Below are 14517 nucleotides of genomic sequence, written 5' to 3'. Positions count from 1 at the left end.
TTGGTTCTTTACCCTTCTATCTGGCAACAAAACTGACACCTTTTTGCAAGGAGTCATGTTTGCATAGACCGCAATACCTGCAGTCATAATACAAACAAAAGAACATAACTCTGATAATGTGCACTGTCCTTGAAGTTGATTGGTCCACGCCCGAGACAGCTTTCCTTCGAGCCTAGTCTCATATGGGTTGGACCAGATGCTCTCATACTCTGATGGTGCATTGTCCTTGAGTTGTGCGCCTTTTGGCGTCATCTGGTCCAACCCATATGAGACTAGGCTCGAAGGAAAGCTGTCTCGGGTGTGGACCAATCAACTTCAAGGACAGTGCACATTATCAGAGTTATGTTCTTTTGTTTGTATTATGACTGCAGGTATTGCGGTCTATGCAAACATGACTCCTTGCAAAAAGGTGTCAGTTTTGTTGCCAGATAGAAGGGTAAAGAACCAATTATCATAGTAGAAGGCACTTAAACTCTACCCGTTTCAAGATCGGTAGCCTGTGTAAATGATAAGAGAACTTGAGAAATGGGGTCACGTAATGGGGTTCTGGTGAGCACTCTGACTACCGCATTCTGAACAACATCTAGTCTACCAAGGACCTTATTTAAAACACCAACAAGCAAGGCATTGCAGTAATCGATTCGCGAGAGGACAAATGCGTGGACCAACCTCTCAGAATCAACCGATATAATGATGTTGTGCAGTCGAGAAATGTTTCTGAGGTGAAAAAACTAGGTTTTCACAACCTTATTAACATGAGCTTCGAAGGAAAGGAACGCATCAAATATCACCCCAAGATTATTAATCTCATGCTTCGGGCAGACGTTATGGCCAACAATAACTAGGCTGAAAAGTCCCAGTTTACCTGCAATTTAGAGCAGACATTATTATGAGGTCTCTTACTTCAAACACAAAATAAAAACCTCTTATCAAGGCAACTTCACTCCAGCCATCAATGGTACAGACAGGGTCAACAAGTGGTCGCAGAGTGCTTGCTGTCACTGCTATCTAGTGGCCAAAGGCTGTATCACTTAATTTGACTGAAGTCAGGTTTCAAGAGACTGCTGTTTTTCTTCGAGGCTTGTGTTGCCTCCGAAACGTCGTGATTTATTTTATTTTATTTCTACCTACGTGACTTTACCGAAAGAACCGAAGAGTTTGGATTCCTGCAGTCACGAAAGCTTCAAATCAAGACTGCTGTTCATTTATTTTTTCTGGGGTTGACTTACCATGAAACGTTCTTAATATAACTAAGTATGAATCACAGCCTGGTAACACATATTGCTCAATTGCCATATTAAAGTACGATATTTGATATACAATTACAAGAAAATTTTTGATAGAGATTGGACGTTATGACAGTTATCCAACTACTCAGCAAAAATGTGTAAATACAGTACCATAAATCTATTGTGATTTGTGACTGTCTAATCCATGGAGTTAGAACAATTTGTTATTCTTACCTTCAAATTGGAAGTTTCTGTTATCCGTGATTTTGCTGATTATAAGAGCGTGGGTGGACCAGCAGATGGGTACAAAACCTTTATATTATCTGTAATATCCACAGAAATGTGGAAAAGGAATGGACCATCTTCTTGGTTCTTTCGGTAAAGTCACGTAGAAGGGAAGTAATAAAATAATAAAAATAAAACATAATAAAACAATTCTCACGACGTTTCGGCCACAACGCAAGCAGCCGTCCTCACCTGAGGACGGCGGTGACTTTACCGAAAGAACCAAGAAGATGAATCGCTGCAGTCACGAAAGCTTTAAATAGGAATGGACCATGTCGTAGGCAATTTACAGCCCAAAGGAAAGTTCCATCGAATTAATGTGATGAAATTACAAGAGAACATTGGGCCATTCAGAAGTTGCAAATAGTAACCCTTCCTATAAAGCTAATTAAACTGGCTGGCAAAGCTCAACTTGTTCAATGGAGTTACATTGGTATCTGTGATAAACAGTGAATTGGGAAAAAAAAGTCTAATGTTTGGCTGTTAAAACGCCTGAACATGAAATTACTATGGAGAAGCATCCTTTTGGTAAGATATTTCCTTCCCAATAATTATTTATATAGAGAGAATATCAGTGCACGTGGCAGTGAAAACAATATGGTGAATGGAAAGACTTCTTAAAACCTTCCTACGACTTTCCTAAGAAAATTTGGATGGCAATTTTATCCTGTTAATTATTTTACACGGATAAATTATTAAATCTATATCCATTTTAATCGTTGTTAACAGGCTCAATAGTGAGTTTCCCATCCCACACCCATAGAGCAACATGCAGTGGTTCAGAGAAGTGAGCATAAAATGTGTGTAGATGCTCATTGCTGTCAGCATTGTAAAATAACAGAACCCGTTTATCATAGTCCAAGCCAACACCGATTCTGCGAGGATGTTCACCAACTTGCAGCTCCGTGCTATGCTGGTCGTACCAGGCCTTGTATTTCTTCTCGTGTTTCCATAAACACCAGGACCTGCTGTTAAATCCCATCAGGCATGCACTGTCTTGTTCTTTACGTAGAATACTCTCGTAAGAGACACCAACACGAAGGTTTTCCACGTCCCCCACATTCACCACCCAGAAGTGGCATCCTCCAGAGAAACTCTCAGTGGACAGCACCTGTGACCAGTATTTGAACCGATCTGGGTGATCGGGTTTATCTGGAGGGATCTTGAGCCATTCCGCTGTCTTTCCATCATCTGAGATGTTAAGTTTTTTAAATGCCGTGTTTCGATTAAGAGTTGGAGAGCATTTAACTGCAAAGAAACCAGTGAAACATGTCAACAGACATTCACAACCAGAGTTCAGTTTATCAATCCAAGATGTATAACGCCTAGATTTCAGTAAAATAAAATGAGACGGAAGCATGGATGATATTGTTAAATTATTGCAATTTAAACAATTACTTAATGTTTGTACTTTACAATACAATTGCCTCAGTTTTTAGATAAAAAAAACAATTATTTCATACTTATTTTAGCTGTAATGCATACTTAAACGATACCTGGCAGCAACATCTTTGCCTTTAGTAGTGATATTCATGATTAACTAAAAAAGTCCCACAGTGAGGCCCAGTTACTCATCAGATCCCACATACCGGCAGAGTCAAGCAGGGTCTGCAGCTGCGTTTGCTTGTTCTGTCCTGCACGGATCATCTCTAGGAGCCCCTGGCACATTTCTTCACGCTCACCAATAAAATAATTGAGTAAATAGATTGCACGTGCTGAGATGTCAGTAATTTCATAAACCTTCCAGTACACGCGTATGTGAATGTTGTATTTTTTATCCATCTCGTACAAGACATAGAAGGTGTTTTCAGAGATGGATTTATACACTTCTGGCAGCAACTCATGGAACTGGCGCCAAACTTCTCCATCACTGGACTTCATTCTCTTCTCGATGAGCATTCGTGGTCTCTGTCCAAATGGGAAAAAAGCCACAATGGGAATTGTTTAATGGAATTTCTATGGTTGTAGATTTTACTCTTACATTATTTTACATCATTCCTCTAGAGTTGCTAAAATAGAGTGTTACATTTTGGGTGCATATTATTGAAACATTTACATTTCTGTAAAGGGATAAATGGACCTGCCATTGTAATCTGGAATTTCCTCTTAATGGTTTAGGACTACCAAGACACTGAGCTTTATTTTTGCAGGATCCCATAATAGTTTTAAAGGTTACAACTAACTTTCCAAAGGTTTTATTTTACAGTTTCACTGCTTACTATACATCTTCCTTTGATGATTTTTAGTTATCCAGTGCCAATATTGTATGAACGTATGTATCGACAGCAAGATGCATACTTATAGTGGTTCTGATTATAGCTAAGATAGCCAGTTATTTCATGGAATATATTATATTTGTTTTGGAGTACTCTGCCAGTTATTGGATTGATTACGTGATTAATTGGCTTACGCAAATAAGGTGACGTAGTAGCTTGGTAAAGTACATTGCATCATCAGCCACATCACAGAGTGGAGCTTGTATGGAAATTTACAGTAAGCATGGAACATTCGTATAACGGTCCATCCACATGCCAACGTTGGCTCAGCATTGAATGTATACTGGGGGTTTCTATCTTCAGGAGGCAGTAAGTGGGGCAGCTGCCATTTTTCAATGGCCAGAGCAATTGACCACAAAAAAGTAGTCAATTACAAATTACAGTTAATGGATCAATTTAATTGATTCATCATTCCAGCTATAGCTGCGATTTAATGTGTGACATAGGTTTTGGTCAACCGATTGTAAATAGATCATGCCGATTACTTTTATTTTATGAGTAAATGTATTTTTTAAGACAGCGGAAAATATATTGCGATTGGCAATAAATTGCTATTGTGCTATTTGATAAGGATGATCTGTATTTATAGCTTCAATTCCACAGCATCTCCAATAAACTTAAAATACAGTGAAATACAAAACAGTTAAAACAGAGCAAAATACAGAGTAAGAAAAATAGATGAAAATTATACAAAAGATCCATGGCAGAACATGACAAACAGTGACCACCACAAGTACAATAGGGCAACATTCAGACAACAGAGAGTCCCAGAGAAGTCTTGAAAAACATGATGGGAAATACGTTGGCCAGCTTCGGCTCACCATTCTAACACCCTACCCAATCACCACCACACCAAAAGTAGGGATAAGATAGTTTTGGGAGAGTCTACATTCACAATTAAACAGTGGGAGGCTCCACAAGAGTACATGAGTTCCCGTGATGCAATGTTATGGGAGCCAGGCCCCAGCATATGCTGCTTGACTTACCTCAAGGACACCCTTGGGCACTTCCACACTAAGAAGTGGCACAGTCTCTGTCACGTTACCAGAATCATCTGTTCCTGTACAAGAAGACGTGACACATTTCCACTCTGTAGTATCTACTGAAAGCATTGCTAATCATCCTGGGAGCACAATGTATGCTTTATGCTGTTATGACTATGATATTATGGGAGGGTGTCTAAAAGTGAACCTGCTCGGTTCGTAAGTAAACTACAACATACTCTTTGGTTCTTTCGGTAAAGTCACGTAGGTATAAAATAAAATAAAATCACGACGTTTCGGGCGCAACACAAGCGTCCATCATCCATCTGGGCTTCCTATGGGCCTCCACTCGGCCGCAGCCATTTTCAAACACCTCATGGAGATGGTCTTGGTGGGATTACAGTGGGACTCCTGTCTGATATATCTGGACAACATCGTTTTCAGCCGCACGTTTGACGAATATTTTCAGCGTTTAGAATCGGTCTTCTTCAAAGTGCGTGCTACTACCCTTCAATTCAAACCACAAAAGTCACATTTGCTGCAGTCTTCCATAATGTATTTGGGCCATGTGGTCAGTGCGTCAGGAGTCACTACAGATCCAGAGAAAACTGCTTGTGTCCATGCTTGGCTGAGGTTTGCAGTTTTGTTGGCTTTGCCTCATATTACCGTCGCTTTGTGCAGGATTTTGCGACTATCGTGAAGCCACTCCACGCGCTGTCCGCTAAAGGCCAAAAATTCCATTGGGGCAAAGAGGAGGAAGCGTTCGTCGTGCTTTGGCATTCCCTGACTGACGTGGCCTCCCTGGGAAATCCCGACTTCTCCCTGCCCTTTGTGCTAGACAATGATGCCAGCGACACGGGCATATGGGCTGTACTTTCCCAAGTGGTCGACGGCGCCGAAAGGGTTGTGGCATATGGCAGTCACGTGTTATCCTCCGCGGAACAACATTATTGTGTGACCCGCAGGGAGCTGCTTGCCATTGTGTACTTCATCCAATTGTATAGGCCCTACTTGTATGGCAGGCAGTTCACCGTACGGACGGACCATGCCGCCTTACAATATTCCTTGCACATAGATCAACCCTCAGGTTAGCTGTCCCGCTGGCTTGAGGTGCTGCAGGAGTATGCATTCGACGTCATTCACAGGAAGGGGGCACAGCACGGAAATGTGGACACCTTATCGAGGTTGCCACAGGACAGTAGGTGTGCATGCATGACTGGCTCGAGTCGTTGCAGAGCTCCAGGTGACTTCGTGCCACAGTTGGTGGTGATGGCCGACGCGGCTCCTCTTCGAGGTGTGCCGCTGGCCACGGATTGTGACGTAGGTCTACCTCGCAATGAATGGTCTCGCCTTCAGATTGAGGATACCTCTGTTGAAATTTCATCGCAGGGTTAAATCTGGCAACCATTACTCTACCCCAAGGACCAACCCGGCCGTTGCCCTGCATGACAGCCTCCTTATGCGTTGGGATGCGGAGCTAAAGAGGTACTGTGTTGTAGTGCCCACAGTCCTCCGGGGGAAACTGACTCGTGTAATTCATGAGAAATTGATGCACCAAGGTGCCCACAAAACCTTGTTGACTGTTCAGCAGGACTACTACTGGCTGGGCATGGAAATCGATGTGGTGCTATTTGTTGAAGGCTGCCAGGATTGTGTATGTCAGAAGCCACCGGCTGTGTGTGATCGGCCCCCGCTGCAGTCCATACAGGTTTCTCGTGTCAACAAACTTCTGGCCCTTGACATTTTAGGCCCATTCCCAACTTCTCAACGAGGCCACAAGTTTCGATTTAAAGCTTTCGTGACTGCAGGGATTCATCTTCTTGGTTCTTTCGGTAAAGTCACGTAGAAGGGAAGTAATAAAATAATAAAAATAAAACATAATAAAATAATTATCACGACGTTTCGGCCACAACGCAAGCAGCCGTCCTCAGATGAAGAACATGTCTGTCGATAAGACAGAGTCTGAATGACACGTCCTAGGCTTGGAGCGTTCCACTCACTGACATTGACTATATATCTTGTATTCTCCGCAGGGAATGGATTCTTTGCTCCGCTGCAAGCTTCCTACCAACACTCTCCCATTGACATATTTCGTTGCTTCCTCTTAGTACCTTTCACGCGACGGTCAATGGTATAGTGCATAGCATATTGTATAATAATAAATAGTATTAAAGTGTAATGTTTAATACAATGTATAAGGTAATATATAGTATCCTAATTGTATAGTGAATATACAGCAGTGTGGTATACAGTTGGGTGGGTAGAATAATACATAGTGTAATATTACACTATGTATTATTCTAAGACATAGGGTAGTGTATAGTAATACAGTATACAATTTAATGTTGGGTTTGTCTATGGCAGCACATAGTATGGGATAGACCCGTGTGATGTAAGGAAAAAGTTTAAAAAGTTTAGCTGGAAGCATATTATATTTTTTGCGACCTAGAATTGTAATGTATTACTTACGGCTAGTAGCTCAGCTTATTGAGAGTATATTTAGCATACTGATGATACTATGTAGTTTATACTTTAGCTTTTTACTTGGTTGTTTAGTTACTGCAGCTACATACTATTAACATTCCTTCCCTTAATTCTAGATTTGAAGCTTTCGTGACTGCAAGGATTCATACTCTTAGTTCTTTCGGTAAAGTCACGTAGGTAAAAAATGAAATTAATAAAAATAAAAACAATAAAAATAAAAATAACGACGTTTCGGAGGCAACACAAGTCTCCGTCATCAGGTGGGACCGTCACAGCCAGATTTGCTGCATCAAGTGAGGCAAGGATTCAAGATGTAATCCCTTAAATGCAAGTTGAGGGGGGGAGGAGAGGGGGGGGAGCTCATCAGAATGTGGTAGCCAATGAATGGAACGTATCGGGAGGGAGGGGGCGGGGCTAAAAGAAGGCACGAAGTGCTACGTAGAACGTATCGGGAGGGGGAGGGGGGCGGGGCCAAAAGAATGCACGAAGTGGTACACGAGAGTCGGCGACGTGGACGTGGTTGTGCGCAAGCAACTATTGTTGCACACGCCAACGTATTGGACGGAGAGGGGGAGGGGAGGCCAAAAGAGAGTGTGGGGTGCAAGTGTACGTGGACATGTGTTGATACACATGATAAAAAAGAACGAAAATACCCATGTTTATACCAGTGCTGGCTGAACAATAAAGAGAGTACTGTTAAACACTGGGGATGTTAACACTCGATAAAGTAAAGTAAAATAGTGCCTGTCAGATAAGATGGTCCAACAATGTGTAATTAAGTCTTTTTTGCATGGTTGATAACATCTTTCCAATGATTACTAAGTTTGTACCCATCATGACGGTTTAAATTATTATATGATATATTCGCCAAAAAGGGGGACCCCGTGACGAAGGTGTGGTCGTTGTGGGGAGCCAGGGCAAGGATCTGCTGCAAGAGGTCTCTCCCTCCTCATCGCCGGGCGGTGTTGGATGAACCCCCGCTCTGGCCAGACGAGAGAGAGAGCCCCAAAAGGATAGCCGAGGGAAGGACAAGAGAGTGTTCAGGGGTCCGGGGTCAGGACCAAGATAGATAGCACCTCCCTCTGGTGTGAGCTTAAAGTGTTGAATGTGTAATGAGAGAACGCCATCTAAGGAACGATGAGGGGTAATTGCATATTCACTGCTGGGTAACTAATATCCGATCAAAAGGAAGGGTTCCATCTGGGCCAAAGGTAACGAGCGGAGCTCGTGGGTATGTACGGGAACCATCGGGAAGGTTCCACAAGGGGGCGTGGCTAGAGGCGGAGCTTAGCTCCGCCGAAAGCAATATAAGGAGATGCAGTGAGAGGACTCTTGGTTGGGTGGGGAGCCTGGAATCCAGACTGCATCATCGCTTACCTCTACTTGCCACCGGCCACGTGGCGGGCTCTTATTACAAATGTAACAGTGTTAATAAATGGCAACAGCCCTTATAGCATTCCTCGTCTCCGCATGGTTCTACGGCACAACACTTGGATGACAGTATCAATGTACATTACATTGTAGAGTAACACATTTTCTTTTGTACGGATGGAAGCTAAATTTATTTCGAGGTTGCTGAACCAGTGAACGGTTGCAGAAATAGCCTGATGATTATCTGGAATCCTACAAGTGAATTTTAAAAGCAGGTAGTGCCAGACTATGTTCTCCAAGGTTTTAGATTTGTGTCTGTTATCACACTGCATGCTATTCTTAAATTTTCAGTGCATAATATAGCCACATCTGCCATTCGATGTTCCGATTCAATAAAATACAGACATTTTTTTGCAGGGCAAATTGTAATTGGTAGTTTCTTCTGTGGACACAGTGATTCCGTGCTGGTTAGGGACTTTGGCAGTGTTGCAGGTGACTCACTCCTGGGACTCAAAGTTGAATGAGGGGACTTTGAGAGCTTATGCTCGATCTCAAAGTGGGTTCCAGGATCTGAAGGTTCTATTAAATAGGTAATTTGGGTGTTACCATAAAGCATGTATAGAGGAGAGAAATATGCGGTGCGCACGCACAGTTAAGCGGGTGCAACCGAGGTCAAACAGGTACTACGCTGATAATTGTTTTTTTACCCTTCTATCTGGCAACAAAACTGATACTTTTTTACAAGGAGTCATGTTTGCATAGACCACAATACCTGCAGTCATAATAGAAACAAAGGACATAACTCTGATAATGTGCACTGTCCTTGAAGTTGATTGGTCCACACCCGAGACAGCTTTCCTTAGAGCCTAGTCTCACATGGGTTGGACCAGATGACGCCAAAAGACACACAACTCAAAGACAATGCACCATCAGAGTATGAGAGCTCGGGGTAAGCCTTTACGCTATGGGAACCTCATTTGCCAGTAAAAATATGATAATTGTTTTTTTACCCTTCTATCTGGCAACAGGCTAGGCTCTAAGGAAAGCTGTCTCGGGTGTGGACCAATCAACTTCAAGGACAGTGCACATTATCAGAGTTATGTCTTTTGTTTGTATTATGACTGCAGGTATTGCGGTCTATGCAAACATGACTCCTTGTAAAAAGGTGTCCGTTTTGTTGCCAGATAGAAGGGTAAAAAACCAATTATCATATTTTTACTGGCAAATGAGGTTCCCATAGTGTAAAGGTTTACCCCGAGCTCTCATACTCTGATGGTGCATTGTCTTTGAGTTGTGCGCCTTTTGGCGTCATCTGGTCCAACCCATGTGAGACAAGGTTCTAAGGAAAGCTGTCTCGGGTGTGGACCAATCAACTTCAAGGACAGTGCACATTATCAGAGTTATGTCTTTGTTTGTATTATGACTACAGGTATTGCGGTCTATGCAAACATGACTCCTTGTAAAAAGGTGTCAGTTTTGTTGCCAGATAGAAGGGTAAAAAACCAATTATCATATTTTTACTGGCAAATGAGATTCCCATAGTGTAAAGGCTTAGCCCGAGCTCTCATACTCTGATGGTGCATTGTCTTTGAGTTGTGCGCCTTTTGGCGTCATCTGGTCCAACCCATGTGAGACTAGGCTCTAAGGAAAGCTGTCTCGGGTGTGGACCAATAAACTTCAAGGACAGTGCACATTATCAGAGTTATGTGTTTTGTTTGTATTATGACTGCAGGTATTGCGGTCTATGCAAACATGACTCCTTGTAAAAAAGGTGTCAGTTTTGTTTTCAGATAGAAGGGTAAAAAAACAATTATATTTTAACTGGCAAATGAGGTTCCCATAGTGTAAAGGCTTACCCCGAGCTCTCATACTCTGATGGTGCATTATCTTTGAGTTGTGCGCCTTTTGGCGTCATCTGGTCCAACCCATGTGAGACTAGGCTCTAAGGAAAGCTGTCTCGGGTGTGGACCAATCAACTTCAAGGACAGTGCACATTATCAGAGTTATGTATTGTGTTTGTATTATGACTGCAGGTGTTGCGGTCTATGCAAACATGACTCCTTGTAAAAAAGGTGTCAGTTTTGTTGCCAGATAGAAGGGTAAAAAAACTATTATCATATTTTTACTGGCAAATGAGGTTCCCATAGGTGCTACGCTGTGACCGGAGGTTGGCGTCTTGGAGATGGGAGGTGATGATAGGAGATTAATGGGACAACTGGTGCTGGCCTAGCGGCAGCTTAACTGGAAGCACGTGAGGACTCGGGATGAGCAGGGTGATATAAGCGGGAGTGTGTTTGAGCGAGGGGAGTTATTGCCGGGAACCAAGAGTTAAGACATCTCGCCGCTGCGGCTCCAGCCATCAATGGGACCTCAACCCTCACGCCGTCGCCAGGCGGGTGTTGGCTGAACTTCCTGCCCGGGACAGACGGGTGAGCGGGTCTGAGAAAGCGTAGGTGTGGGCAGCGGTGGAGATGCGAAGTTGCTGTGTGCAGAGTCGCTGAGTGCGGAGCTGCTGTGTGCAGAGTCACTGAGTGTGAAGACACTGTGTGCGGAGTCGTTGAGTGCGAAGACGCTGTGTGCAGAGTTCCTGAGTGCGAAGTCATTGTGTGCGGAGTCGCTGGGTGCGAAGCTGTTGTGTGCGGAGTCGCTGGGTGCGAAGCTGCTGTGTGCGGAGTCGCTGAGAGCAGAGCTGCTGAGTACAGGATAAGTGAGGTGCAGAATAGATAAGAGCGGGGAGAAGTTAAGTATATGTAACCATTCGGATAGTTATAGGAGTGCATATAACTAGCGCAAGAACAGGTGAATAAAGTGTAAGCAGGTGACTTTTTACAACGTGTCGGTGTGAGTAAGACACTATACATGTGAAGTGTTCTTGACGACGCGTGGACAACGGGGTAAGGCACACGTATTTATTTACACAATGGCTTTACAATACTGGAGGGATGTATCGGCCCCCTCACCCGTACAACTGGGAATTCACCCCTAGCTAGCCTTCCTAGCCGAGTCCTCCGCTAACGGGCTAGGGGAGGCTGTCTGGCCCGACACTGGTCAGTCGGGCTACGGTACCCGGAATCCCAGAGGTCTGACTCTGGTTCCGGGACCACGCCACTGGCTCCAGCCTGCACTGCCCTTACAAGGGCGGCGTCCCAGGGGGAGTCCAGGGCCTATCTGGCCGGTCTTCTCTCTTCACTTAACTACTCTAAGACTGAGCCCCGAGCTCTCTGGCTCAACCCTTTTTATACCCCCCTAGAGGATCGAAACCCCCCCTCACGCCGTCCAGTACGGACGTCGTTGCGGGCACCACCCCGTGTGCTCACGGAGACCCCGCCCACTGTGTCTGTTTTCCGTTAGCCCCTATGCAAACAGCCCTACACAACAGACCCTCTGTAACAGCCCTACATCACCCCCCCCTGTACAGCTCGCAGCCGTCCCGGCTGCAACAACTTTCAATAAAGGTTATTTAACCCCTGGACCCCCGCGTGTGCCTTAAAAAACGTTTTTTAACACTAACATGAAGGAAACAACAGCAACAACGACAACAACAACAACAATGACAACAACAAAACCCTCAACCCCGAAAGGGAACAATCCGACGCACCCCCCCCGAATAAATACGGATACCGTAAGAACAAACTATATACAATTTGCAGCGAAGCCACCATACACACAACAGCAGGTGAGCACCACGTATGTGAATTCAATGGGCAGGGAACACACCCCCCCCCACACAACACACAATGAACACAACATATCTACACATCTTGCGGTTTCACAACAGTCTGCGCATTTTTGCGCGTGTCCTTGCGGTTTCACAACAGTCTGCGCATTTTTGCGCGTGTCCTTGCGGCGGGCCCCTCACACGGGGAAACCCCGGGTGGCGGACCGTCAGATGGTAATCGTCCGTCCGGGAGCGAGGCCTCCTCTGATGCCTCGTGACTGTTGGTATCCCCAGAAGGGGTGGTCGGGCGTGAGCCCGTCAGTCTCGATGCACCTGGAGGTGGCACGGCCGGCAAGGCATTAGGTGAGCGGGGTGGAGACGGACCTAGTGAGTCGGTCGACCCCCCACACGTCTGGCCACGCATGTGTGAAGTGGGTTTGTGTGCCGCGACGAAAGGTTTCAACCGAGAGGGGTGCACGAACCATCGCCGCTTCCCCCAACGAATGCGCACGCACTGTGGTCGCAAGACCTCGACCACTTCCACAGGACCCCGCCACGGCCGCGCCAGCTTAGGGGAGGTAGCCAGGGGTACTTGGGGACAGTGCAACCATGCCCTGTCCCCCGGTTTCCACTGTATGACATGCGCCCGACCCAACCTGAGGCGCTCGTTCGCCTTTTGACGGAGGTCCGAGTTCAACCTCGCAGCATCCCGCGCCTCTGTTAATTTAGCCAGATTAAATTTGACGTGGTCAGCCAATTTAGTTTTTCCTTGCGGGTCGGGGATCTGCAGCTGGGCGCGAACAGGCGGGTCGGGTTCGCGACCGTACATAAGGTAAAAGGGGGAAAACCCCGTAGCTGCATGGGGTGCCATCCGGTATGCCGCCAAGACCCCCTGAATATGCAGGTCCCAATCAGTTTGAGAATCTGAGACCTGCTGTGCCATCATTGACGAAATGGTGCGATGCAGGCGCTCGACCATTCCGTCGGTCTGTGGGTGATACGGGGAGGTCCGAATTTTCTTTGTGCCTAAGAGGTCACAGACTTGTTTAAGTAATTTGCTGGAAAAATTTTTACCCTGGTCGGTCAGCAGCCGCTCCGGAGCACCTTTGTCCAGGACGTATCCCTGAACAAAGGCGTCCACGATGGCTGCTGCCGACTGGTTGGCAAGGGGCCAGGCCATGGGCCAGCGCGTAAAATACTCAACTCCTGTCAGCAAATACCTATTGCCCCTGGGGGTGGCGGGAAATGGCCCCAAGATGTCCAGTGCGACAAGCTCATTTATTCTGGACACCTTGATTGATTGTAAAGGCGGGTTAGACTCCCGCGCCGGCGGTTTCCATTGCGCACACCGCGGGCATGAACTCAAAAGATCCCCCACATCCTTTGTCATACCAGGCCAAAAAAAATCTAGTTGTATCAGTGCAAGGGTCTTTAGAGTCCCCAGATGTAACAGGCGCTCATGCGCGGCCCACACCACTTTGCCTCGCAACTCCGAAGGGACGACCAGCCGATGTCGCTGTGATTTTGCGTCCCAATGCATGAGCAGACCCTGTACCATTTCCCATGCACCCGAATCACCTTTCACCCGGCCAGCACCCCCGACGCGACGACGCCACCCGAGGAGGGAGGTATCCTCCATTTGGAGGCGCCCCCACTCAGTGACGGGCAACCCCAACAGGGAATCCCTTCCCTGTTGTTCGATCGAATTATCAGGCAGTGGCTCGTCGTCGTCGGTGGCTGCCAGGATCGGGACCGATGCGTCCCCTGAAGGTCTGCAACGTCCCGACCCCAGGAGGCATGCACATTCCGAGGTGGTTGGCATGCGTGACAGAGCGTCCGCGTTGGTATGGCGAACGCCCTTACGGTAAGTGGTCTCAAAATCAAAATCCTGGAGAACCTCCAACCATCGTGACAACTGTCCCGATGGTTGTTGGACCCGCAGGGCGTACTGTAGTGCCGCATGATCTGTGCGGACGGTGAAATGCCGACCGTACAGATATGGGCGGTACTGTTGGATGAAAAAAACAATTGCCAACAGTTCTCTACGGGTAACACAATATCTCTGCTCCGCAGGAGACAACACCCGACTACCGTACGCGACCACCCGTTCAACGCCATCAACCACCTGGGAAAGCACACCCCCAATACCCGTGTTGCTCGCATCGGTGTCGAGCAAAAAGGGTTTCGAAAAGTCAGGGTAGATCAAGGGAGGGGCTTTCACCAGGGCGTCC

The 14517-nt window shown here is 46.0% G+C and overlaps 1 protein-coding gene across 3 annotated transcripts in view; it reads right to left on the bottom strand.

Annotated features, from left to right (window-relative positions):
• Positions 1-442: 442 nt before the first annotated feature.
• The window catches only part of LOC133359181 (E3 ubiquitin-protein ligase TRIM62-like), a 36825-nt gene continuing 22750 nt past the window's right edge, over positions 443-14517 (bottom strand). For all 3 annotated transcript variants that reach the window (XM_061577598.1, XM_061577600.1, XM_061577599.1), the window contains 3 exons: positions 4777-4850; positions 3104-3422; positions 443-2762 (listed from right to left, as the gene is read on the bottom strand). In XM_061577598.1, the coding sequence (XP_061433582.1) occupies positions 2227-2762; positions 3104-3422; positions 4777-4850 (929 nt within the window). In that variant the 3' untranslated portion in view covers positions 443-2226. The remainder of the gene's footprint in view (positions 2763-3103; positions 3423-4776; positions 4851-14517) is intronic.

The sequence above is a fragment of the Lethenteron reissneri genome, chromosome 64 (genome assembly GCF_015708825.2).
Source record: "Lethenteron reissneri isolate LAM-NWPU_2019-01 chromosome 64, ASM1570882v1, whole genome shotgun sequence".
In the NCBI taxonomy this organism is placed as follows: Eukaryota; Metazoa; Chordata; class Hyperoartia; order Petromyzontiformes; family Petromyzontidae; genus Lethenteron; species Lethenteron reissneri.
The sequence above is the reverse complement of the archived record's forward strand: the minus strand, read 5'-3'. Positions and strand labels throughout refer to the sequence as shown.